At 35.9% G+C, this 27,526-nt stretch overlaps 1 protein-coding gene and 1 pseudogene across 4 annotated transcripts in view; one reads left to right on the forward strand and one right to left on the reverse strand.

Annotated features, from left to right (window-relative positions):
- Positions 1-27,526, forward strand: part of MYO9A (myosin IXA) — a 298,796-nt gene that overhangs the window by 86,246 nt on the left and 185,024 nt on the right. For all 4 annotated transcript variants that reach the window (XM_046008480.1, XM_046008479.1, XM_046008481.1 and 1 more), the window contains exons 9-13: positions 2,920-3,009; positions 7,510-7,626; positions 11,120-11,254; positions 19,356-19,477; positions 26,086-26,227. In XM_046008480.1, coding sequence (XP_045864436.1) covers positions 2,920-3,009; positions 7,510-7,626; positions 11,120-11,254; positions 19,356-19,477; positions 26,086-26,227 — 606 coding nt within the window. The remainder of the gene's footprint in view (positions 1-2,919; positions 3,010-7,509; positions 7,627-11,119; positions 11,255-19,355; positions 19,478-26,085; positions 26,228-27,526) is intronic.
- On the reverse strand, positions 18,315-18,413 carry LOC123945362 (annotated as a pseudogene).

Consider the following 27,526-nt stretch of genomic DNA (forward strand, 5'->3'; position numbering starts at 1 on the left):
AATTTTTGTTTTAACATATTTCCTTCTTCATTTTTCTGTAAATTATGAATTGTTCTCAGTATACAATATGTATAGAAAACAATATAATAAACACCTGTGTACTCACAACTCCACTCATGTAATAAAATATTGCATATAATTGTAGCTCACTTTATATTCTGCTACCCTAGAAGTAAACACTGTTATGAGTTTGGTGTTTATCATTCTAATTCTTGTTTTTATATTTTCAAAATAGGTAGATGTTTATATAAGAATATATAGCTTTCTATATATTTTCATACTTGTTTCATAAATGCTTTACTGTATCATTCTAAACTTGACTTTTTCATTCTGTACTGTGTTTTTGAGATTTTTCAATACTGATTTAAATATTCTACATGATTCTTTTTAGTTTATAAAATTTCATTATATGAGTAAAACAAAATTTATCTTTCTTAGTGGAGATTGAAGTCATTTGTAATTTCTCATTTATTGGTAGTACTATGATAGGCATTTTTGTACATGTATCTTTGTGGACATATGTGAAAATTATTCTAGAGTATAGTCCAAGGAGTATAGGTTTGGGTTGGTATACACACAGACATAAATAGTTCACTGATATTGACGGATTATTCTCTGTAGTGGTTATACCAGTTTATACAAGTGTATGGAAGTGACTTGCTCCATGTTGTTGCCAGCTTGTATTTGTTTATTCCTTTAAAAAAAGTCTTCGATAAACACAAATCATCAAAATGAACACAAGCCAGACTTGAATCCTTTTTTTAAAAAGATTTTATTTATTTATTTGACAGAGAGAGACAATGAGAGAGAAACACAAGGGAGAAGCAGGCAGGGAGCCCGACATGGAGCTCGATCCCAGGATGCTGAGATCATGACCTGAGCCATAGGCAGACATCTAACGTCTTGGGCGCCTGGGTGGCTCGGTGGGTTGGGCCGCTGCCTTCGGCTCGGGTCGTGATCTCGGGGTCCTGGGATCAAGTCCCGCATCGGGCTTTCTGCTCGGCGGGGAGCCTGCTTCCTTCTCTCTCTCTCTGCCTGTCTCTCTATCTACTTGTGATCTCTCTGTGTCAGATAAATAAATAAAATCTTTAAAAAAAAAAAAGTCTCGAATCTACTGCATAGATCATTTATTTTTAAATACTCACTTTTAAATAATAATTGCTTAACCTCAACAATATAACAGTGTTTTTTTTATCACATAAGTTTTTTCTTAGTTTTCTTGGTTTTGTCATATTTGTGTAATCTGGTATTATTTAATTTTTGCTTTTCAAAATATTTATTTATTTATTTTTAAGATTTTATTTATTTATTTATTTGACAGAGAGAGAGATCACAAGTAGGCAGAGAGGCAGGCAGAGAGAGAGGAAGGGAAGCAGGCTCTCTGCCGAGCAGGGAGCCCGATGGCAGGGTTCGATCCCAGGACCCTGGATTGAGGGTCCTGAGCCTAAGGCAGAGGCTTTAACCCACTGAGCCACCCAGGCACCCCAAAATATTTTAAATATATGTGAAAGCTTGAGGTATTATATTTAAACTTTGGCTATTTATTTTTAGTTTCACTGCAGTTTGTGAAGGTAATGTTCCTCAAATTTTTTCCAATTTGTTTTGAATTTGAAGATTGAGTAGTGAATGCTACTCATGTAGTAGTGAATGAGAAGGTATATTTCGGTATCATTGTATTTTAAAAAATGATTGATCTGTCATGAATTGCTGGTGACAGGGGAATGCCTCACTGTTGTTTTGTAACTCAGTTTCAGTTTCACCTTTATAATTGAATCTTTTTGTTTGATATACTTCATGTCATATTATCTACTTACAATTTTATCAGTGTTATATCTTTATTTGTTTGGATGCTTTTATAAAATGCCCTTGTTTTACCATTTCATGACCCTCAGCATGGCAAAAGTCCGTAGTGTGATAATAACAAGTATATTCAAGGTTTGAAGAAATAGGAATGCTCAGGGCTGATCAGAGACCAAATTGGTGAGAACTATGTATAGTAATTTGGCAATATCCTTTAAAGATGACAGTGTATATGCTATAACCTAGTAATTCCACTTTCAGATTTGTACTTCAGAAAAATTCTTGAACTCATATGCAAGCATATTCAGTTTATTTCCTAATAGTGCACAATGGTAAATAGTGTAAATGCCTACACATAGAAGAATAGATTACACACTGCCATAATTTATATACTGGGAAGTTATATAGTAGTTAAAATAAATAAGTTTGATCTAAATTATCAATGTAGTTAAATCTCAAAAACATATGGGCAATATGATTCTATACAGATAAGAGTTAAATACACTTGGCAGTATAATGTAGTGTTAACAAATATATCTAATATATCTTTATATTAGATATGTGTAAAAACCCAAACTGAGATGATAACGTATCAAATTCATGATGGTATTTACCTCTAGAGCGAATGAGAACAAAGGAAACATCATCTTTATTTTAAAATTAACATGTGTAAATAAATATAAAACATCTGAAACATAAATAAGTACTCATGGTAATGTTCCTGGAATTAAAGAAGTATTGTCACTTTTTTATCTTTGCTAGTTGTGGGATTATGGTTGATCATCTTAAAATGTGTTTTTGCACTATTCTATATTTTCCATATTTCGCACAAAGAAACATGTTTCACCATTATGATCAGAAAGAAAAATTTAACTAAAAGGACCCATCTATCTTACATACCTTCTCTTTTTTTGGGGGGGCGGCGGGAAATAGGGTGAGTGGAATGTTTGACCTTCACCTTGGCCAGTATTTAAATGATTAGATGTATTGTCTTTGTTTTTTCTATTGTATATTTGCTAATCTCATTAGACATTTTTTCTTTATTTGGATTGTAAATAAATAATTCAGCTCATTGTCATAAATCTTGTACACTGAATTTTTTTTTTTTCTGTTGTTTAGGTTAAAGAAGAGATGCTATTTGAAGCGTTAGTTACAAGGAAGACTGTGACAGTGGGAGAAAAGCTTATCTTGCCATATAAGCTAGCAGAGGTATGAATAGATTTTCTTGAGATCAGAGTACTCTGAACAGTTTTAGAAGTTTGAATTTGTGCTCTTGCTTTTAACAGAATGAAAATGACAACAACAGAGTGTTGACTGAAATATTTTCTGGGACCTTGAAATTCAGTTGTGAATTTTCCATCAACTTGAAAACTTGAAAGTTGAATATGATTTTAAGCAATAGGCATGCATTTTAAGCAAAATGCAATAGGCATTTTTCTTCTGCGATCTTAATCTGTTCATTATTGTTTTATATTATTAATATGGGGCGAACAGGTAGTAGATGGATTTACAAATGAGCAGTGTTTGATCGAGTTGATTATTTCTTCTTCAGGCAGTTTCTTAAATTCCAGAATGTCATACTCTTCTGGTTCATGTTCTCATTTACTCATTTGTAATTCTTTCTGTTTGCCCTTTCTTTTCCACCTGACCTCTAAAAAATGTAGTTCTCTGGTACATAGTCTTTGTCTTTTCTTCTCTGTATTCCTTAGCTAGATTATCTCACATAGTCCCATTGCTTTAAGTATCACCTGTATACTGAGGCTTTCAGATGAGATTTATTGCTGTCATTGCCATTATTATTATTATATACTACTCGGGTGTATATGAATGGGAAAATTATTGAAAAGCCTCCTGAAGTGTAATTTAATGACAGTGATGAGAAATCAAGCTATGAAAATTATTACAAAAATAGGACAGGAATGTGAGATTAGAAGAAACAGGAGTGGGGAAATAGTGTTGAACTGTAGAGAATGCTTTGTAGGTTGACACTGATCCATTTATCCTATTTTTTGGGTTCTAATTACCATCAAGTGTGTATATTTCTTCATTATGTCACAAGTCTTATGACATAATCTCCAAATTTGAGCGCTCCTTTCTAAACAACAGAAAAAGCCAAACTTTTAAAAAAGTTTTGCCCTTTATTTACATAAAATTTTTTGTATTTTCTTTCATAACTTTTTTTTAAAGACTATATTTATTTATTTGACAGATCACAAGTAGGCAGAGAGGCAGGCAGAGAGAGAGGGGGAAGCAGGCTCCCCGCCAAGCAGAGAGCCTGACGCGGGGCTCGATCCCAGACCCTGGGACCATGACCTGGGCCAAAGGCAGAGGCTTTAACCCACCGAGCCACCCAGGTGCCCTCAAACTTTTTTCAATATAAAATATTGAAAATACTAAAATATTATAAAATATAAAATACCTGGGGCGCTTGGGTGGCTCAGTCGCTTAAGTATCCGACTCTTGGTTTTGGCTCAGGTCATGATCTCAGAATTGTGAGATCAAGCCCCATGTCATGCTCTGCGCTGGGCAATGTGGAGCCTGCCTGAGATTCTCTCCCTTTGCCCCTTCCCTCTTCTGCTCTCTCTTAAAAAAAAAAATTCCTAGGGCGCATAGGTGGCTGAGTGGGTTAAGCCTCTGCCTTTGGCTTAGGTCATGATCTCCGGGTCATCAGGCTCTCTGCTCACAGGGAGCCTGCTTCCCCCTCTCTCTGTGCCTGCTTTTTATGATTTTTATAGATCCTCATTTATTTTTGTTTACATCTGTTTGGTGTATTTATTTGTGTGGTAAATATTTGAAAATCTTCTTTGTGTTCAGAAATGTTCTAGGCATTGGAGGTAAAATAAGGAGCGGTCCTTAAGAATTTTAATATTTTCTGAAGAGCAATGGAAGAGTCTTAAAAAGTTTTAAGCAGAAAAGTTGTCTTATATTTCTATTTTTAAGGGATCACTCTCACATCAGTGTAAAGAATCAGAGGAGAGTGTATCGGTTTTCTATAATTGTATAACAAACGTAGTGACTTAATATTTTCTGACACTTTCCATGGATCAATCTGGGCAAAAATTTATTGGGTCCTCTGCTCAGGGTTTCACCAGGCTGAAGTCAAGATGTCTGAAGAGGCTGTGATCTCATCTGATACTAAGCATCCTCTTCCTTGTTCACAGGTTGTTGACAGGATTCAGTTGTTTGCAGTTACAGGATTGAGAGCCCTAATTTCTTGTCGACTGTCAAGGGCCGTGCTCAGCAGAGTCTGTTTGTGGTCTAGTACACAACCTGGCAGTTTGCTTCTTCAAAGGCCAGCAAGGGACTCTGATGGAAAGGCTCAGTCTCTTTTAAAGAGATTTCTCTGATTAAGTCAGCCCAGGATAATTTTCCTCTGGTGAATTAAAAAAAAATCAGCTGATTTTGGGCCATAATTATATCTTTTAAGTCCCTTTGTCATGTAAGATAAGATAGTTACTGGAGTGAAATTCATCATTTATAGTCCTGCTCACACTTAATGGGGGGGTTATACAGAACATATATACCAGGAATGGGAATCTTGGTGACCATTCTTAGACTTCTAACATAGAGGACAAGAGTGAATGTGGAAAGATGAGTTTAGAGGCCTTGATAGTACTACTGAATAGAGAGAGGTTGGCTGCTTTGTCTAGAGTAGTGACAAATTGATAGGGAGAAATGGGTGTATTTAAAAAAAGAGACATTTAGGGGTGCCTGGGTGGCTCAGTGGGCTAAGCCTCTGCCTTCAGCTCAGGTCATGATTTCAGGGTCCTGGGACCGAGCCCTGCGTCGGGCTCTCTGCTCAGCAGGGAGCCTGCTTACCCCACCCCCCCCCCCGCCTGCCATTCCGCCTATGTGATCTCTCTCTGTCAAATAAATAAATAAAATCTTTAAAGAAAAAAGGAGAGAGAGACATTTAGATGGTAAAATCAACAGAATCTGGCAATGGTTTGCTTACTGGGAAGCAAGAAGAAAGAAGGAAATACTAAGGATAAATCCTAATTTTCTGACTCACACAACTTTAAGAGTATTTATACCATTCATTGAGATAGGAAACACTCAGTGAGATCTTGTTTGGGTGGGAAAATGTTAACTGGTATTTGGGTTTACTGAGATTAAGCTGTGATAGGACCACATTTCAGAGAAAGAGGCCAAAATATAATATGGGGAGTTAAGAAGTAAATAAGTATTATATTGGTATATTTTGGTATATCTGGATTCTGTCTGACTGGTACTTTATGAAAATAGTGTTAATGTAAACCAGATAGGTAGCTTATAGTTTTTAATATAATGTGAAGATCTGTCTTTTGACTAAAAATTCAGCCCATTTGTATTTTTTGTGCTACTATGACTTCTTTTTCTGTGTTTTCTTTGTCTTATGCTTGTGTATTTAGTTTTAAAATCTTTTACTTTTGCTGAACTAGACCATTTTGTATTCATTCTTCCCTCTGGAGAAAAATAGAATAGTTGCTCTCTCTATATATTTTATGATTGATTTTTTGAGTTTTAAAGATACTTTGTTGATTACTTGCCTAAGTATAGAATTCTAGGGTTACATTCCTTTTTCTCTCAGAACTTGTGTGCATTTTCCAATTCAAGTTTCTGGTGCTGAAGATAGAGAATTTGATAGCATCTTCTGTTTCCTGTGTAGGTAATGGTTTAGGTAGTTATTTTTTGGTTTAGAAACTTGGAGCTTTTGTGTTTTTATTCACTGGAATTCAGAAATTCATCATTCATGTGGTAGATTTTAGTATTATCTACATTTTACAAATGTATAAGCTGTAGCTTAAGAGTTTGAGTATCTTGGGTCAAGGTTACAATACCTAGAATAAGTAGAAGAACTAGGATTGGAAGACAGCCTAGCTTTTAATCATTATTCTCTATTTCCTAAACTTTAGGACAGACATATAAATATGTACCTGAATATAAAGCTTCAAAATGAATCCCTCGACAGTAAATATATAAGTCATTAGGACTTGTATTCTCTAACTGGTAGGGCTCAATTCTCTAAAATATGTCCCCTCCTTTTTTCAGTTGTTGTACTTTCTAAATGTTGATTTTTTTTTAACTAATAGATTTTATTTTTTAGAACAATTACAGATATATAGAAATTTTAAGCAGATAGTACAGAGAGTTTCCATAAACTGGGAAATGCTTGAAGTGAGGTGAAAAAAATTGTATTACTCCATAATGAAAGAATTATTACTCTAGCTGGGGATGGAGAAATCCTTGAGGTTATGGTGAATGACAAGCTTGAGACAACCAGAATGTAACTATGGTGGTATTATGATTATTTTTTAAGAGTAGAGCTAGGATTCCACAGATAACTGATTCCTATTTGCCAACAGATTTATTCCTCTTCCTGGAATAGTCTTCCCCACTTTTGCTGGCAAGTTTGATTTGTTTGTAAATCTCTTATTACACCTTCTTTGCTAGGTAAAATGTATACCCTAATTTTCAGATACTGTTTTGAACTGAGTGACCTACATTTTGTTTTCCTTACCTTTTAGCCTAGATTAGAGTTGAGACTAGATTAATGATTATGGGTGTATGGAAAACTTCAGTTATAGGCCATTTAAATTTAGAGAAAATTAAATTTCTAATTCAGGATAGTAAGCTCTCTTTATTGGTTGAAAGCAAAATACACTTTGTTATAGTATCTTGGGTTAGTGCCATTTTCATTTGTCTGCAACCCTTCTCTTTTTTTTTCAGGCTGTGACAGTGAGGAATTCCATGGCTAAATCTTTATATAGTGCCCTGTTTGACTGGATAGTTTTTCGGATTAATCATGCACTTCTGAATAGTAAAGATTTGGAGCAAAATACAAAGGTAGACATATGTTGGATTATTATATATTTTTCCTGGAAATTTTTGTAATAAAATATTAATACATAATATTTTAAAACACAGAATTATGTAGAATAATAAGTAAGAATTACCTTTTATCTGTATTCCCTGATGTTTCCCTCCTTATGTATGTTATTACCCTGATATTTAGGGAAACTGTTGTTCTATATGTCTTTCCAGACCGTTTTCTTATGTACATTTCTATGAGTGTACATATACAGAATTGCTTTTAAAATTAAAAATAGAATTATGTTATCTGTATTGTTTCTGCCTTGTATCTTTTTTTTACCTGATATGTCTTGAAATAGGTCTGGACCTCATTAATTTTAATAACTTTGTAGTATTATGTAGTATACCTGTATACCATAAATTTCCCCATAAAAATATATTACATTTGTTTTATTGTTATAAATGATGATGTAACAAATATTCTTTGTGTACATTTCTTTAGGATAAAATCCTCAAAATGAATTGCTGGATTTAAGAATATATACATTTTAGAATTTTGTTAGCTACTGCTAAATTGCTTTTCAGAAAAGACTGCACTTCCACTGGTAGTGTATGAAAATGCCTATTTCCTTACACCTTTACTCACATTGGATTATCAGTCTTTTCATCTACTAATCTGAGTAAGAGGACTATCCCATTTTATTGTCCGTTTTTTCAGTGATAGATAAAAGTCAAGTATTTCCCATGTTTTTTCATCATTTCATTATATATTCTGCTATTTTTATGTTGTTTATTTTGTCTTTTTGTTACTTCTTTCTTGGAGTTATTGTGGTTATTGCAGAGATTCATAGTTTGATATATATTGCATATATTTTCTCTTGATTTTTAAGATTGGTTTTTGTTGTGTTTTAGGGCCCATATGTTTTAAATTTTTGTGCAGTTAATTCTGCCACTCTTTTCCTTCCTTTTCCTTTTTTAAATATTGTGTTATGTTAATCACCATACAGTATATCATTGGTTTTTGATACAGTGTTCCATGATTCATTGTTTGCATATAATATTAACTGCAGTACTCACTGCAGTCTGTGCCCTCCTTGATACCCATCACCAGACTCACCCATCCCCCACCCCCCTCCCTTCTAAAACCCTCTGTTTTTTTCTTCCTTTATTTTCCTGGGTTTTATTTGTTTTTCTTATGTTGGAAGCCCTCTTTCAGCCCAAGATTGTAAAAACATTTATTCTCATACTTTTAGAATTTAATTTTTTATATTTGGGTTTTTTCCCCATTGGAATTTATTTATTTATATAAGATTTTGTTTTTAAGTAATCTCTGCATTCAGTGTGGGGCTCGAATTCACAACTCTGAGATCAAGAGTCACATGCTCCACTTATTGCGCCAGCCAGGCGCCTCTGGAATTTATTTCTTAATAAGACAGATTTTAGATAAATAATTTCAAATCCATTTTTATTTCCCAGCAACTTTTTATGGAATAGTCTGCATCTTTAGGGTGATTAAAATATGTCATCTTTATTACTTAATCCTCCTGTCTTAAATGTAAAATGGTTCTAATATTAATTTTTTATGGTTTGATTAAGCCTACAGTTAGAAAATTGTAATAGAAATCTAATTTACCAAATGGACTTATTTTTGAAGGTCATTACTTGTACTGTTTTCATAAGTGCTTAGAATTAGCAGAATCAATTAAAGGAAATGCTCTTTTTTTATTTTTAAAGATTTATTTATTTGAGAGAGAGAAAGAGTGCAGGTGCAAGCAGGGGGAGGGGCAGAGGGAAAGAGTCTCAAGCAGACTCTCAGCTGAGTGCAGAGCCCCCACATGGGGCTAGATCCTATTATCCATGAGATCATGACCTGAGCCAAAATCATGATTCAGAGGCTTAACTGACTGAGCCACCCAGGGCACCAAGAAAACACTGTTAATGGAGACTTTAAAAAAATATCTTCTCTTGGGGCACCTGGTTGGCTTAGTCAGTTGGGCAGCCGACTCTTGGTTTCAGCTTGGGTCTTGGTCTTGGGGTCCTGGGATTGAGCCCTGTATGAGGCTCCATGGTCCACAGTCCCTCTGCTTGAGGATTCTCTCTCTCTCACTCTGCCCCTCTCCTTCTGCCTCCTCCCTGCTTGTGCTCTCCCTCTCTCTCTCAAATAAAGAAGTGTTTTAAAAAAAAACTCCTAGTATTTATTACTCATTATATTAGTTTGCCCAGTATCTCTCTTAGTAATAGTGGAGAAAGATTGTTTTCCTTTAACTAAAATTGTCATGTAACTATTTTAAGAATGAAGTGAGGTGGTGAGAAGAATGCTGGCTTGGTGGTATTGGAGCTGAATCCTTATTATCCATAGTAAGAAATTAGAATATAGTTTATAGAGGCAAAATATCAAGACATAGAAGAACAAGCATTTGAATGCTATATTGTACTATTTTATACCAAATAGATAAAAGATTTGAGTGTTGACTTTAGGGAGCAGAATTGACAAAGAAGAAGGGATTGTTGTTTTTGATTATAATTTCTTAGAACTATTTGTACACTTCTTTTTAAAATAAAAATTAAAAAAAATTGGGGCACCTGGTGGCTCAGTCAGTTGAGCATCTTACTCTTGGTTTTAGCTCTGGTCATGATGTCATGATTTGGGAACAAGCCCTGAGTCAGGTTCCACGCTCAGCAGGGAGTCTACTTAAGGATTAATCCCTCTGCCCCTCCCCCCACTCTCTCTTTCTCTAAAATAAATAAATAAATCGTTAAAAAGATTGTTTTAAAAATTGGAGAAACCCACATATTCTGATATCTGGTTTCATACTTGGGTTGCACAAGGGTGATTAAACATACTAAGTTTAGCTTGGTTTGTAAAGCAGAATTCTTTTGGGGTATAGAAGTGAAAATAGAAAAACTTGAATGGTGTTCTTTGCACAACCTGGAATACCCAAGAAAAACCTAGCTTTAGGTTATTTTTTACTTCCCCATAAGGTGATTCTTTCTATTTCTTTGTCTCTTGGAATTTAGGGAATTCTGAGATTGAGATAACAGGCCACTAACTCTGCTTTGAACATTTTTGTAAATAGTATATTACATGTGTTAAAATTTTGGATGCGTTTTTATAATTGGGATAAAAAGAAAAAGGTGAACATAAAGCTAAAATGGTTTTTATTTTGTGGAATATTTTGGTTGAACCCTGGCTCCCCAAAATTTCCTGTCCACTGCCATAGAAGAACTTTGAACATTTTGTTACCTATATTGTGGATATTATTTGTGAAATAAATTTGAGGATCATTATTTTTTTAAAGATTTTATTTATTTATTTGACAGAGAGAGATCACAAGTAGGCAGAGAGGCAGGCAGAGAGAGTGAGAGGGAAGCAGGCTCCCTGCCGAGCAGAGAGCCTGATGTGGGACTCGATCCCAGGACCCTGAGATCATGACCTGAGCCGAAGGCAGCAGCTTAAACCACTGAGCCACCCAGGCACCCTTGAGGATCATTTTTTAACCATCATAAATTTTTTCCTGTTTTACAGACTTTGTCCATTGGTGTTCTTGATATTTTTGGGTTTGAAGATTATGAAAATAACAGCTTTGAACAGTTCTGTATTAATTTTGCTAATGAACGTTTACAACACTACTTCAATCAGCATATTTTTAAATTGGAGCAAGTGAGTACTTAAATGCATATATGCTTTCCCTCCTCCCATTATTTCACCCACTTATCTTCACACACATATATACATATATAAATTTTGAGTCATAATTACAGGCATTTTAAATCTTACACTTCCATGAAGATACTAGAGTCTTCATGTCCATGTTAGCAAATGAAAAATCAGAGCATAGTTTTTGAGCCATATGATATGGGGTTTCCTCCCCCCCGACTTCAAGTACATTTAAAAATATGTGCTTGATTGAGTACACCTTTGAAAGAAAAGATGCATGAGCTTGGTTTGGGTTTCCGTTGGTGATTTTTAATTGCTACCATGTTTTTGGTCACTGTGTATGATGCTAAATATGCTTGTTTGATTGTTTTGGTCTCTTAATCCAGTTGATTGCTTTAGTGTCTTCTTTATCTTTGGGGTAGAGGATTTTTTAGTAGAATCTTGAATCAGTTTAGAGTATGGATATAGGAGAATAGGTTGGTGTGGAGAGACCAAAATGGGTAACTAGATATTTCTTGGGAGAAGCTCAGATTGATTTAGAGTGGAAAGAGTGAGGCATTACTTTCCATGAGAATGCTTATGGTAAATGCAGGGTCAATGAAAGCATGGGCTCCTCCTCCAAGCCAAGTTTCAAGTTAGTAACAAGTTGAGATTGTAGCCCACAATTTCAGTTTGTATAGGAGGATATAAACATTTATCTCAAGGGTAATGGTGAAGAAATGCAATGACCAGGAGGATCAAAACAGGTCTACAAAACAAACAAAAAAATCTTATCACTGGGGCTTGTTGGCCTCTGTCCTAGCTTTAAGTACATCAGTTTCGCTTAAAGGGTTATGAGGACTGATTAACAGTAGCACAGGCAGCACTAGTTTTGACCATCTTGATAATGCTTAAAATGTTTAACACATAACTTTTTAGCTAGATCCTCTGATGGAGCTATTAAAAGATAGGCAATACTATTTGCTATAATATTAGCTAACATTTATGTGGTACTTACTATTTATTAGGCAGGTGCTATTTTTATTCTAGTTTTACAGATGATACCTAAAGTCAGTATTCAGACCTTAACACTCTGGCTCCATAATTTTTGCTTTTACCCAAAAGCTGGGCTGGAATTGGTCTACTTGACTCATTCTGGTGTTCTTTTAGCTAGATCATGCTAAACTGGTATTTTTTTTATCTCTTGCAAATGGATATATATATGTACTGGAGGATTGGAGAAATGCATTTTGTTGACTGTGTGCTGTGTTTTACAAAGAAAAGGTATTCTCTGACTATTACTGAAATTATTTTTACCTTTTCTAGAAGTGTTGATTAGACATTGAGAAGCCATAAGAGATACTTTGCCTAAAAACATGTACAAAAAATAAAACTTTGCAGTTTGTGGAAAATCTCTTCAGAACTACTTGGGGGTTGGGTGATCTTTATTTGCTACCCTCAATATCTAATTTTGGGCAGTGTGGTGGAATTATGGTTCAGAAGACTTAGATTCTAAGATACATCTTGTTTTTCCTTTCAAGTTTTAGTATTCTCTTCTATAATTTAATGTTAGTGGGTATGCTTGTGCTATAATTTATAGAAAGTTTGGAGATGTTACACCTCTTTGCCATCTCATCTATTTTATTCTTCCTTTCTCTCCCTTCTTATGTTTTTTTTTTTTTTTTAAGATTTTATTTATTTGACAGACAGAGATCACAGGTAGTCAGAGAGGCAGGCAGAGAGAGAGAGGAAGGGAAGCAGGCTCCCTGCTGAGCAGAGAGCCCGATATGGGGCTTGATCCCAGGACTCTGGGATCATGACCTGAGCTGAAGGCAGGCGCCCCCCCTTCTTATGTTTTTTCACTTAAAATTGATTTGCTGGGAATAAGAGATTTAAGGCAGTTTAAATATTAACTGTTTTATTTATTTGTATATCTGTGGTACCTAGAATGAGATGGTTTTACAATGAGTATTTGTTAAATTCAACTGAATACAAAATCATTTAAGTAGATAAAACTTTTTGAAAAAGAAGATAGAAATAGAAAGTTATCAAATATGCTTTGGAGGAACCATCTTGAAAAATTTTTAAATTTTTATTATTTTTTAAAATTAACATAACATATTATTTGTTTCAGGGGTACCAGTCTGTGATTCATCAGTCTTACGCAACTTACAGTACTCCCAATTCCAAGTTTAGGAAAATCTAGAACTAAAAGGTAGAGTGAAATTAAGAACACAATAACAGTTTTAAACATTTAGATAGAGCTTAAGAGAGGATTAGTGAGGGCGTCTGGGTGGCTCAGTGGGTTAAAGCCTCTGCCTTCCACTCAGGTCATGATCCCAGGGTCCTGGGATCAAGCCCCACATTGGGTTCTCTGCTCAGCAGAGAGGCAGGCAGAGAAAGAGGAAGGGAAGCAGGCTCCCTGCTGAGCAGAAAGCCCGATTCAGGGCTGGATCCCAGGACTCTGAAATCATGACCTGAGCTGAAGGCAGAGGCTTTAACCCACTGAGCCACCCAGGTCCCCTCTTGGTTTTTATTCATGTTGTTTTCTCTCCATGTTTGTCTTTAAAAAAAAAAAAATTCTCAGTTAAAAAATTGAATGCTGGGGATGCCTGGGTGGCTCAGTCAGTTAAGCATCTGCTTTTGGCTCAGGTCATGATCTCAGGGCCTCTTTGCCTACTTGTGATCTGTCTGTCAAATAAATAAATAAAATCTTGAAAAAAACAAACAAACCAAGAGACGTGAGACAATAGGACTGTACCATAGGAGATCCAGGAAATGATGTTAACAGAAATGAACTTTAAAATGTTAGTGGTTTGAAGGTGAACCATAAGAGACTATGGACTCTGAAAAACAACCTGAGGGTTTTGAAGGGGCGGGGGTGGGAGGTTGGGGGAACCAGGTAGTGGGTAATAGGGAGGGCACGTATTGCATGGAGCACTGGGTGTTGCGCAAAAACAATGAATAATACTGTTACGCTGAAAAAATAAATAAATTTAATAAAAAAATGTTAGTGGTTTAAAGATCTCAGGGTCCTGGGATCAAGCCCTGCATAAGGCTCCTTGCTTAGCGGGAGCCTGTTTCTCCCTCTGCCTGCTGCTCCCCTACTTGTGATCTGAAAATAAATAAAATCTTTAAAAAGAAAGAAAGAAAGAATGTGAAAGTGTCAGTTCATCAGGAAGTATGCAATTCTAAATTTATAGGCTCCTGATGACAGACTCAAAGTATATAAAATAAAAATAAATAAAACTAAAAAAGAAACGTAATTATAGTGGAATTGTAGTGGAATGTTTTAACAAATCTTGCTGAATAGCTAACAGAATAATGTCAGACAAAAGAAAAAGAAAAAGTCAGTCCTGATATAGTTTATTTAAAGCACCCAGACAATACAGCACGTGCTTTTGTGGGTGCCCAGTCCTGCCTGCCTTTGGGTTAGAATGCCAGTTTCCTTAGGCCCAAGCTTGTATCAAATAAGGATATAGAAGAATTTTTTTGTGGGTGGATATAAAGATTTTTATTTATTTATTTAAAATATTATTTATTTATTTATTTATTTGACAGAGAGAGAGAGAGAGAGAGATCACAAGTAGGTAGAGAGGCAGGCAGAGAGAGGGGGGAATCAGGCTCCCCGCTGAGCAGAGAGCCCAAAGCGGGGCTCGATCCCAGGACCCTGAGACCATGACCTGAGCTGAAGGCAGAAGCTCAACCGACTGAGCCACTCAGGTGCCCCTATTTTATTTTTTAAAAGATTCTACTTATTTGGCAGAGAGAGAAAGCACACAAACAGGGGGAGCAGCAGGCAAAAGGAGAAACAGGCTCCCTGCTGATCAAGGAGCCTGATGCAGGACTTGATCCCAGGACCTGGGATCATGATCTGAGCCAATGACAGACCCTTAACTGACTGAACCACCCAGGCGTCCCTAAAAGAAAGCAAATACTTATTTGACATACATAGATAACTGCAAATTTACAAAATGTATGAGATTTGTGTGTATACTGGACCATAACACAAGGGTCAAATTTCAAGGATTGAAACGACACATATTTAAATACCATAAAGAAATTATGCCTGAAACCAATGATCAAAAGATAACTGGAAAGTACCTTTATGGGTAAAAATTAATTAATACACTTCTACATAGTCTAGAGGTTGAAGAAAATACGCTGAACTGAATGAACATGTTGCATCTTAAAACTTGTGGGATGTAACCATAGGTGTATTAAGAGGAATATTTTATAGCCGTTAGAAGAGTTTAAAATTGAAGAGCAGCAGTGATATATATAAATATCCAGCTGAACAAATTGGAAAAAGATCTGCAAACTAAGCCAAAGGAAAGCATAAAGAAGGAAATAATGAAGGTAAGAGAGGAAATTAAGTGAGAGTAAAAACAAATATGCCATAGAAGAAGATCAACAAAGCTAAAGTAATGCTTTGAAATGACTAATAAGACCTCTCAAGAAATTCACCCAAGTGAGCAACAAAGAAAGCGATGTAAGAAATCAATTACAGGGGTGCCTGGGTGGCTCACTCGGTTAAAGCCTCTGCCTTCAGCTCAGGTCATGATCCCGGAGTCCTGGGATCGAGTCCCACATCAGGCTCTCTGCTCTGCGGGGAGCCTGCTTCCTCCTCTCTCTCTGCCTGCCTCTCCGCCTACTTGTGATCTCTGTCTGTCAAATAAATAAAAATCTTTAAAAAAAAAAGAAAAATCAATTACAGTTATACAGAGGACATCATTGTGGATCCTACACATATTAAAAAGATAATAGTATTCACTAAATAGCTTTATGTCCATAAGTACACTTACGAAATGATATGAAAAAAAAAAAAAAAAAAAAAACGCAAAAACCTGACATTCCAAAATCTGATTCCTATAACTATTAAAAATATTGAATGTGTAATTAAAAGCCTTTTCATAAAGTACGTTGTAAGCCAAGATGGCTCTGTTGGTGAATTCTGCCAACATTGAAAGAATTAGTATCAGTTTGACATATATTCTTAATGTGGAATAGAACAAAAGGGGACAATTCACACTGCATTTTAAGGGGCTAAGATAACATACCCGAATCTGTGAAGAATATTATTAGAAGTGGAAATTAAAGTCAATTTACTCGTAAGCATAGATTAAAAAATTTTTAAATAAATGTTAGCAAACTAAATCTAGCAAGATATGTAAAAGGATAATATATCAGAACCAAGTGGGGTTTTTTTCTGGTGTGTGTTAACATTTAATTATCAATTGATTTAATTAATCTATTATCAAAATGGGGAAAAAACTTACGGTGATTTCAGTAGAAGCATTTGATAAAATTACATAACCATTCATGTTAAAAAAAATCATCAGCAAACTAGATATGGAAGGGAACTTCCTGCTAAAGGGCATTTATGAAAATCTATAAATAATATCATGCTTAATGGAAATAGACTGAATGCTTTCCTCCTATGACGAAGGCAGGGATTTTTGTCAGAGTTTTTATTATGAACATAGATGTGTGAGGACATCCAGATGGATGATAAACACAGGAAAAGATTTTTCACTTAGGAGAGTGAAATTAAAATTAAAATTAAAACCACAGTAAGATATTCCTGCGCATTCATGAGAGTGACGAAATGAAAAAAAAAACTGATAATACAAATAATAGAGGTACTGTTCATGGGAAAATCCCATATACGGGTGGTGGTTGCCTAAATTGGTACATGTATTTTAGCAAGCTGCTTGGCAATATCTGCTGAGGTTATATATGTGTAGTTTATAAGCCTGTGTTTTCACTTTCAAAATGCATATAAGAGCAGACTAAAAGTTTTGTGCACAAATGTAAATAGTGGTATTTTTAATGGCTAAAAATTAGAAATAACCATAATGTAATAGTGCAGTGGTTGAATAATTTGCGTCTAAATACACAGCATGGGTTTTCAAAATATTGTTCTCCTGTCCCTATTGGTAGCATCACCTAGGAACTTGTTAGAAATGCAAATGCTGGGCCCCACTCTACCTACTTAATCAGAAATTCTGGGCCTGGGGCCCAGTGGTCTGTGTTTTAGTAAGTCTTTTATGTGATTCTGTTGAATCTGTTGAACAGATTTTGTGAGTCTGTTGAAGTTTGAGAACTAATGCTCTTTCATAGATTTGGCATATTTTTTCTGTAAAGGACCAGACAAAGAAGTCTTTTAAGACTTTTGGGCCATATAGTTTCAGTGCTGCTATTACATTGAGAAAGCAGTCGTAGATAAAGCATAAATGAGTGAATATGATGTTCTACAACCCCTGCCCTACAACAATTAAAAAGGATGCTAAGCAAAGTCAGTCAGAGAAAGACAAATACCACGTGATTTCATTCATATGTAGAATTTAAGAAACAAAACTGAAGAACATAGGAGTAAGGAAGGAAAAATGGAGTAAGTTGAAAATGAGAGGGAGGCAAACCATAGGAGATGCTTTTAATTCTAGGAAACAAACTGAGGTTTGCTGGAGGGGAGTGCGGGAATGGGGCAACTGGGTCACGGGCATTAGGGAGGGCACTTGATGTAATGAGCACTGGGTGTTCTATGCAACTGATGAATCACTGAATTCTACCCCTAGAGTAATAAATACTACACTACATGTGAGCTAAATTGAATTTAAATAAAGGATTAAAAAAAATAGATGAACTTTAGATGCATTCTATAACCTGCATGTGTCTCTGAAACTAATGTTGAGTAAAAAAAAAAAAGGGGGCAGAAAAGAATATATGTTGTATGGCTCTGTTTATATTAGATTTATAAACAGATGAATTTCACTGGTGTTATTAGACGTTAGGATAATAGTTAACTTTGGCAAGGATGTGTGAATTGTAATTGAGAAGAGGAAATGAGGGAAGGATTTTGGACTGCTGTATTAACGTCTGTAAGAATCCATATACTTGTTAACCATGCTACAAATAGAAGAAACAGGACATGATGATTCATAGACCTGTACCCCTGGGGCAAATAATACATTATATGTTAGTAAAAAAAAAATAAGAAACAGGACAAAAAAAATTTCTTACTACTGCGCTGGGTGACCTTTATATAGCAATTATTTTCTTGTGAAATTACTAATTAAAAGGAAAGAATCATTTACCTTTCCTAAATTTGCGTGTCATCCTTACACAGGTGCCATGCTAATTAAACTTCCAGTTTTAGTATATGTGCTCCTGAAGTGAGCACATTTACTTTTCCTGGTTAGAGTAACTACAGTTTATATTACAACAGTCTTATTTACAGAATGATAGTAATAATAATGATACCCAAAGAATGATAAAAATCACAAAATCACTAATTAGCAAAACCACCATATTTGTAGAGAGGTACATGAAAATTATCAGTGCATACTAAAGTCATCAGCCAACTGGGGTATTTACTTGGTGCCTATAAATATTCTGGCAATGTAGAAACTTATCTTCTTTAGATTGTCAGGGGCCTTGTTTTGAAAGACAATTAAAAAGCATCACAAGGATGAATATAAGATTATTTCCCAGTACAGAGAAAAATAACTGTAATAGGGGCTTAATAGTTGAATAGTTATTCAATGCCTTAGCTTTCACTTTTTAAAATCTTGGATTTGAAACTTTTTTTAAAAACATATTCTAAGGGTTCTTTTTTTTTCCTCCCCTCTAAGGGTTTTATTTTACCAAATGCAGTATGTATGAATTCCATATTCCAATTTCAGTGATCACTGGAGATGATGGTTTTTACTTTTCCCAGATACTGTTTCATTAAATTCATTATTGATAATCCAACAAGTACTCAGTCCTTTTTGATGGTTTAGGGTCATGTTGGAGAAGTTAGGCTTCTTCATTTTTATATTTTTCTTCAGTGCAGTTCCTCAGATAGTGTGGCTAAAATAAATCCAGCCCTCAATTTTCACCTGGGTGGCATACAAATAGCATGGTAATAAAAAAATTGGATTGTATGTACTTTTTGATGAAAATAGACATATACTGTATGAAGGTTTTATATAACCGAAATTATACATTCTTCCATTGTGTAGATTAATGACCTACAGGGGAAAAGTTTAGTTCTTTTAAGCCTGGCAAAAGTGTTTCAGTCTTTATTATCATATACCTATTATTTTCTGCACGATGTATAAATTGTGAATTTATTTCCTAGGAGGAGTATAGAACTGAAGGTATCAGCTGGCACAATATAGATTATATTGATAATACCTGTTGTATAAATCTTATTAGCAAGAAGCCAACAGGTCTGCTCCATCTTTTGGATGAAGAAAGCAAGTGAGTATGATTCTTTCAGCAAGTACCTTTCAGTCAAAAGTGTGGTTCTTTTCATTTGGGCTTTTCATGTCCTTTTAATTTTCTTCTTACATAATCAAATAAGGAGTCAAAGTTTCCCTTGTGTGTATTTTATTGTGTGTATATGTTTCTAGGAAAATTGGGTGAACCTTAATATTGAATTTTTACTTGAGTTTTTCCAGATTCTTCTACAGAGTTACTTTGATGTTAAATTTGTTGGCATATTTTTTTATTGTTGCATGTTCCTATCTTTTTGAATTGAGTTTTATATAAGATGTGTTTGTAGTTTTCATGTTTAGCAGAAAAGAGTATCATGTTAGGTTAGTGATGTCTGCCATAGTTGTGCAGGTGGAAAGTAGCAACATATCCCAAGTATTTGACATCCTTTGTTAGCACTGTGGTATACCAAATATGTATATAAGCTTCAGAAATGAGACTTTATATAGCATCCTCTAGAGTATTTTTAGTGCTCTGTAAAGTACTATTTATAGTTAAATTATCCTCTAAGATGGCAAGTCTAGAACTGGAGAAACTGAAGTGATGGAGAATGAGTTTTCTGTCACTCTTTAGTAAAATATTAAGTAACTGAATTAGATTGCTTGATTTCTAGCTATAAATATTATATGCATTGAAGTAAGATAGAAAATATTGGTGATTCACTATCATAGGTGGGATGACCATACATCATCAGGTTTGAATGGGACAGTTTAAAGTTTATGTCTGTTGTCCAGTTTAGTTATTAAAGGTACCTACTTTTATTCCCAGATATTCTGGTTTGTATGTTAAGTTGTGTAGCTGTGTGTCACCCTATTAATATGCCATAGGCCTATAGAAATTGCTACCTAAAAATATAAAATACTATGGTAGAATGCAAAATATATTGAAAAGGAGAATGCTAACAGTTATATCTACGGACTCTATCACCAGTCTGTTCCATTAATCTAAATGAATTAAAGTGCAATTAACACAAAAATATTTTATGTACTAGGTTGTGTAAAAGTTTTTTTATATTGCTCTGTATGCCCCAAAACATGTATTATCCTTTATAAAATAGTAAGGTTAGTGGTTCTTAAGTAGTCACATATAGCTTAAATCTGGTGTATTTTATTTTGGAAAGCTTCATAGATGATTTTGATACTCAGTGTTGAGAACTATTATGGTTGGTGTCAAAATATTAAGTAGTTCTGTTTCTTTGATGGTTTAGGGTCATGTTGGAGAAGTTAGAGGAGAAGTTGGAGAAGTTAGGCTTCTCCAACATGTATCATGTATTTTATGATAACAAAAAGAAAAATGTTTAAGCAAGTCTAGGTAAAAATCATATAGGTAATAAGTGATGGATTTGAGATTCAGATACTCTAGGCATTTCTGACTAATTAGCTTGTGCTTTGAAGTATTGTCCTATAATGTTTCTCTGTAATAGGCAATAGAGTCAGAAGTTCAGGGTTGCATTCCATCTCTATTAGCTACCTTTAGCAAATCTCTGAATATTCTTCATTCTTAGTTTTTGCATGTAAAAAGGAAATGATTATGAGAAACGATAATGCTGTCTGCTATATATCTTAAGGTGGTTGTGAGCAACAATTGAGATAGTTGAGTATATGTTAAAACATGGATAGAGGAAAGGGTTCTTGTCTGGCCTGTCATTCCTTATGTAAAATATTTTGAGTTCACATCTTATTATACAAAGACTGTATTTCCTTGGTCACTTGCTACCTCACATATAAATATTGCCCAATAAGAGAATATCAACTTTGTCATTACTCAGAAGTTCTTGTGGGGAAGCCATGTGGCCAGAAATTACAGAGAGACAGATTTTGGCTCAGTATAAGAAAGAACTTTCTAATCATTAGAGCTGATTAGCAGTTATTTTATAAAGTAATAAAACTTCCTATTATAAACCCTCCTACACTGTTGGTGGGAAAGCAAGCTGGTGCAAACACTCTGGAAGACAGCATGGAGGTTCCTCAAAAAGTTGAAAATAGAGCTACCCTATGACCCAGCAATTGCACTACTGGGTATTTACCCTAAAGACATAAATGTAGTGATCAGAAGGGGCACGTGCACCCGAATGTTTATAGCAGCAATGTCCACAATAGCCAAACTATGGAAAGAACCTAGATGTCCATCAACAGATGAATGGATAAAGAAGATGTGGTATATGTATACAATGGAATACTGTGCAGCCATTAAAAGAAGTGAAATCTTGCCATTTGCAATGGCGTGGATGGAACTAGAGAGTATTATGCTTAGCGAAATAAGTCAGTTGGAGAAAGACAATTATATGAGCTCCCTGATATGAGGAAGTAGAGAGGCAACGTGGGGGGCTTAGGGGGTAGGAAAGGAATAAATGAAACAAGATGGGATCAGGAGGGAGACAAACCATAAGAGACTCTTAATCTCACAAAACAAACTGAGGATTGCTGGGGGGAGAGGGGGGTAGGGAGAGGGTGGTAGGGTTATGGACATTGGGGAGGGTATGTGCTGTGGTGAGTGCTATGAGGTGTGTAAACCTGGCGATTCACAGACCTGTACCCCTGGGAATAAAAATACATTTTATGTTTATAAAAAAATAAAATAAAAAATAGATGAGGAAGCCCAGGTGTGGGGAGGTTAAGCAATGTATCAATATTATAAAGCTAATAAGTGGCAGTTCGAATTTAAAAAAAGATTTCCTATTATAGTAATTCTTTTGCATCATTTGTCAGGGTATTGTTGGTAGGAGACTAGACTGAATAACCATTTTTTAAAAGATTTTATTTATTTATTTATTTGTTTGTTTGTTTGTTTGAGAGAGAGTGCAAGCATGAGTGGTGGGGAGGGATAGAGGGAAAGGGAGATGCAGACTCCTTGGTGAACAGGGAGCCCTACCTGGGGCTTGATCCCAGGATTCTGGGATCACAGCCTGAGTGCAAGGCAGACACTTAACCATCTGAAACACCCAGGTACTCCTGGACTGAGTAACTTCTTAATTGTCCCTTCAATTATGCTTCTATATTCAGTCCTCCATGAAGACTTTTTATAAATTTTATTATTATTTTCTTCACTTTATGTGTCAGTCCTGTTGTTTTTACCTCCTCTGGTTAATGGACTACTTTGCTCTATGCTTTAACATCCTAGAAGATACAAAGGCATGAAATGTTTTCTCTCTGCCAGAGATGGACTGCAAATAAATTAGTCACATTTAGGAAGAGCTATTTTGGGAACCACTTAGACTAGTTTTCCTCTAACAACTGTTTTTTTCTATAGGGAATATATAACATGAAATACATCCTTAGCAGCGTTCCTATGTCATTCAGTGCTTTAGGTGCATGGGTTTGAGATCAGAAGTCTTGTTTAATCTTGTGTCTGTTATCTCTTGGCTTTGGGCAAGTTTGACCTTGGGCAAGTTATTTAAGCTTGATTGTAAAGGATGCAGCACGAAATTTAGGAAGGAGTAGAATAAGCAAAGTTAGGTGTGAGCAGGATGTTAGGAGGGTTACCAGTCTTCAGTATTCAAAGTGTGATCTCTTGACGTTAGTACTGGTAGCATCTTGAAGCTTCTTTTTTTTTTCTCCTTTTTTTTTTAATCACAACTAGGCAGAGAGGCAGACAGAGAGAGAGGAGGAAGCAGGCTCCCCGCGGAGCAGAGAGCCTGATGTGGGGCTCGATCCCAGGACCCTGGGATCATGACCTGAACCGAAGGCAGAGGCTTTAACCCACTGAGCCTCCCAGGCACCCCAGCACCTTGAAACTTCTTAGAAATGCAGAATCTCAGACTTCTACCCCAGTCGTCTTTTAACAAAATGAAGTTAAGACCAGAGCATTCATTTAGGACAGCATTTTGTTAGTCTTGTCTGGTCCTAAGAATTACCTGAGTAACGTGGAAATAATACTGATCATCATCACCCTAGCATCCCTTCAGTAGAATCACAGAAATGGGGTCTAGGTACTGGTATTTTTTTTTAATAAGATTTTTTTTTTTTAATTTGACAGAAATCACAAGTAGGCAGAGAGGCAGGCAGAGAGAGAGGGGGAAGCAAGCTCCCTGCTGAACAGAGAGCCTGACGTGGGGCTCGATTCCAGGACCCTGGGGTCATGACCTGAGCCGAAGGCAGAGGCTTAACCCACTGAACCACCCAGGCGCCCCTAGGTATTGGTATTTTTGAAAGCTAGAAACACAGAAAGAAGCATGGAAACACTAATCTAAGACTATCCTGGCAGATAACCTGTGGGGAACACTAGACGGAAGAGCTTTGAAGTGCGCAATAATGTCTGACTTGCCTCTGTTCCAAGCTCTTATGCTTGATATTGTAGTGTGTATCCACAAGTGTTTGTTGAGTATAGGACATATGGGGAGCTTTCCTTTCCATCTTCCCTTGTTTGGAATAAAAATTTTTCTCATATATGTCTTCCTTTGAAAATCTCTTTTTTCCATTTGAAAGTAAGAGAAAAGTAAACCACAAGCTCTTCTATTACTCAAAGGATTACTTAGAGACAATGAGATGAGTATCCTTCCTGAAGAAAAGTGTCCTGCTGTGAAGTAGTTAGTGAGGCATAAGTTTGCAGAGGTTGAGTTGGGTCTAGGCTTAGGAGCTTGGATTTGGTCACTTTGCCTTGGTGAACTATAAATTTTCCTGAGTAGGGGAGGCACATGATTAAAGCAATATTATAGGAAAATTTTGATATTTTGATTTGGTGACTTGAAACAAGGTAAGATTAGAGTACTGAGACTACTGTGGAGGCTGTTGCTGTACTCTCTGTTTCAAATTGCAAGAATTACAGTCCATTCTAGAATGGCTTTAGAGTTCTGGAATGGACAGAGAGAGCTGGATGGTGATGATGTTTTAAGGAAGGGATAGTATTTGAATGCAAAAGCAGACCTAGTTGAATAGGAAGATGGCAGTATTGGCACTGTTAGAAAGTAGATAACATTTATGTCCTCCTCCCTGTAAGGTGCCAGCTAGTGTTAGATGTTTTTACTAGTGTTATTTAATTCTGTTAACACTGCAATACCTCATTGTACTTATTTATGGAAACTAGTTCTTAAAGCTTGCTGTGGGTCACATATAGAACTGGTAATCTGAACTATGACTCTCTGACACCAAAGGCCATTCTCCTTCCTGATTCTAATACATAAAACACGATTATTTTTGTTGTGATTTTGGAATCATTTCTACACATCAGATTTTGTAATCAGCATCTTTGCAATCTCGTGTCACATTATTTCTCATTATTTCAACTCTGATTAAGTGAAACTATTTTCTAAAAGATACTTGCTGGGGTGCCTGAGTGGCTCAGTGGGTTAAGCCTCTGCCTTCAGCTCAGGTCATGATCCCGGGGTCCTGGGATCGAGCCCCGCATGGGGCTCTCTGCTCAGCGGGGAACCTGCTTCCCCATCTCTCTGCCTGCCTCTTTGCGTACTTGTGATTTCTCTCTGTCAAATAAATAAATAAATAAAATCTTTAAAAAATAAAAAAATAAAAGGTACTTGCTTTCTCCTTTTTCTGTCAGTGATGTTTCCTCTGTTCAAAACTCCTACCCAGCCTTTAACATTTATTTCATAACTGCCTCCTATATCTTCTTTGAATCTTTCCATTATTCCCAACCACTAGTGGTTTTTTTCTTTTTGGAACTTCTTTTTACAAAAATATTTATTTATTATTAGAGAGATTGAGAGAGAGAGGAGGAGGAGGAGAAGAGGCAGAGGGACAAGCAGACCGCACTGAGCGCAGAGCTGACATGAGGCTCAATCCCAGAACCCTGAGATCATGACCCGAGCTGAAGCCAAGGGTTGGATTTTTAAAGATTTTATTTATTTATTTGAGTGAGGGAGATAGACAGAGATAGTGACAGAGAGCCTGAATGGGGAGGAGAGGGTGAAGCAGGCTCCGCACTGAACAGGGAGCCCAAGGAGGGTCTCGATCCCGGGCCCCTGGGATCATGACCTGAGCGGAAGGCAGATGCTTAACCCAACTGAGCCATCCAGGTGGCCCCTAAACTTTTATATTCCTGTAGTTGCTATCATGTAATTATTTCTTAATAGGATCATTTGAATTATCCCTAGATATGAAATACTCATCAATGGGTATAAACCATTGAGACATATTTGAAATAATAATAGATATAGTATAAAATTATGTAGTTACTGGTACAGGTAAGAAAATTGCTACTTAATTTATGCATGAAGAAGCAGGAAAACAGAAAATGACTGTGACTTAAGACCTGTCCAAACTGAGAGATCATTTTCTGTTTGGAAGTTCTTGGCCCCAAACAATGTTATCATTTGAGTTTTATTATCCAGTGGTTACAGAAGTGCCACACAGTGCAACCTGAGCTAAATATCTGAAGACCTGAGTTAATTTCATAGTTCTGCTACTTGCAAAGTGTGAGTTTGGGCAAATTGTGACTTTTGATCCCTCACTTATAAAACACCAGTCCTGCTTATACTCCCTTTTTAGCTTGTTAAGAGAATCGGATTAGATAGTATTAGTGAAAACTCATTGTAATTTTCTATAAATGTGTTAGATGGCAGATAATTATAATGTATTAAAAAAAGACTGTATTAACAACTGCATCTTTCTTGAGTGTTTTGTTTTTTGTTTTTAATGCAGCTTTCCACAGGCCACAAATCAAACATTGCTAGATAAATTTAAGCATCAACATGAAGAGAATTCTTACATTGAGTTTCCAGCCGTGATGGAGCCTGCTTTCATCATAAAGCATTACGCTGGGAAAGTGAAGTACGGGGTCAAGGTCAGTAAATTTCTCATTGATATGCCTTAGGGGTGAAAGTGTTTTCTCTACTACATCATTGTCCCAGTCACACTGCCTTCTGTGCAGTTTATGGAGGCTCTTGATCAGTAACAGTTGGAGACGGAGACATTTTATAAAGGTAGTACTAACATTCAGATTCTACCTTGCAACATATTACTGTCTTATGTAATATTGTTGTTGGTTTCCTCCTACAGATAAGCTCAGTATCAGTCCCAGTCCCTTCTAATCATTTTTTTTTTAATCTGAAGAATAGAGAGCATCAGTATATCTTGAACCAAGTATTTCATTATGTAGTTTGTTTTCTTTTTCTCTTCTCATCCATGAGGCTTAACAGAGGCTTCATGTCTTTATGCACCATTAGGTATTTGTGAGCTTGCACTCCTAATGAATATATTGAAGCTTTTAACTCTTGTGGAGGAGAATCTTCAGAATTGTGGCCATTTCTTATTTGTAATTAGTGAGCCTGTTACCCTTCAACCACTTGATATTTAAGACTGTCATTTGGTAATTTCCCAGGCAAGGCAGTGATGGTATGGAGAGTAGTAGAGCAATATATTTTCTCTTGGGCATTGAGGTGAAAGTCACAATTAAATCACTCTTTCATTCGTCACTGATTGACTTAGTCTGTATGTTAAATACAGACTATGTGTCAGACCCCGTGCTTGGTGTTTGGAACAATGTAGTGATAAACCAGGCAGACATATTCTTGGCTCAGTATATACATACACGTGTGTGTGTGTGTGTGTGTGTGTGTGTGTGTGTGTGTGTGATATAGATAAATGGGATATTGCTATAAATAAATGAAGAAGTTCTAGGAAAGAAAGTTGAAATAGTGGAATTTGAATTTGGAGATGCATGAATACCTCTCTGAGAACTTAAGTTTTGAGGGTGAACTAACCTGAAGCAAGTGTTACCTTGGTGAGGAGCTGGGATGATGAATATTCCAGGCCATGAGAAAGAGAATTAGTATGTTAAAATAATTGAAAACAGGCCAGTGTTACTAGATTATGGTGAGCAAGGAGAGTAGTAGCATGAAACAAATTTAGAGAATGAATAGCAAATTAATTCTTCATGGCTTTTAGACCAAGTTAAAGGAGTTTGGTTTTTATTGAAATTATTATGGGGAACCACGAAAAGATTTTAAACAGGTTGTGATTTGTGTTAAGAGATTGCTTTGATTACTTTGAGGAGAAGGAACAGCAGAAGATGAGAGTAGAAGCTGGCAGATAAATTAAGAACTTTTTAAAATAGTTGAGGTGAAATGTTAAGGTAAACTGA

Source organism: Meles meles, chromosome 6, assembly GCF_922984935.1.
Source record: "Meles meles chromosome 6, mMelMel3.1 paternal haplotype, whole genome shotgun sequence".
NCBI lineage: Eukaryota > Metazoa > Chordata > Mammalia > Carnivora > Mustelidae > Meles > Meles meles.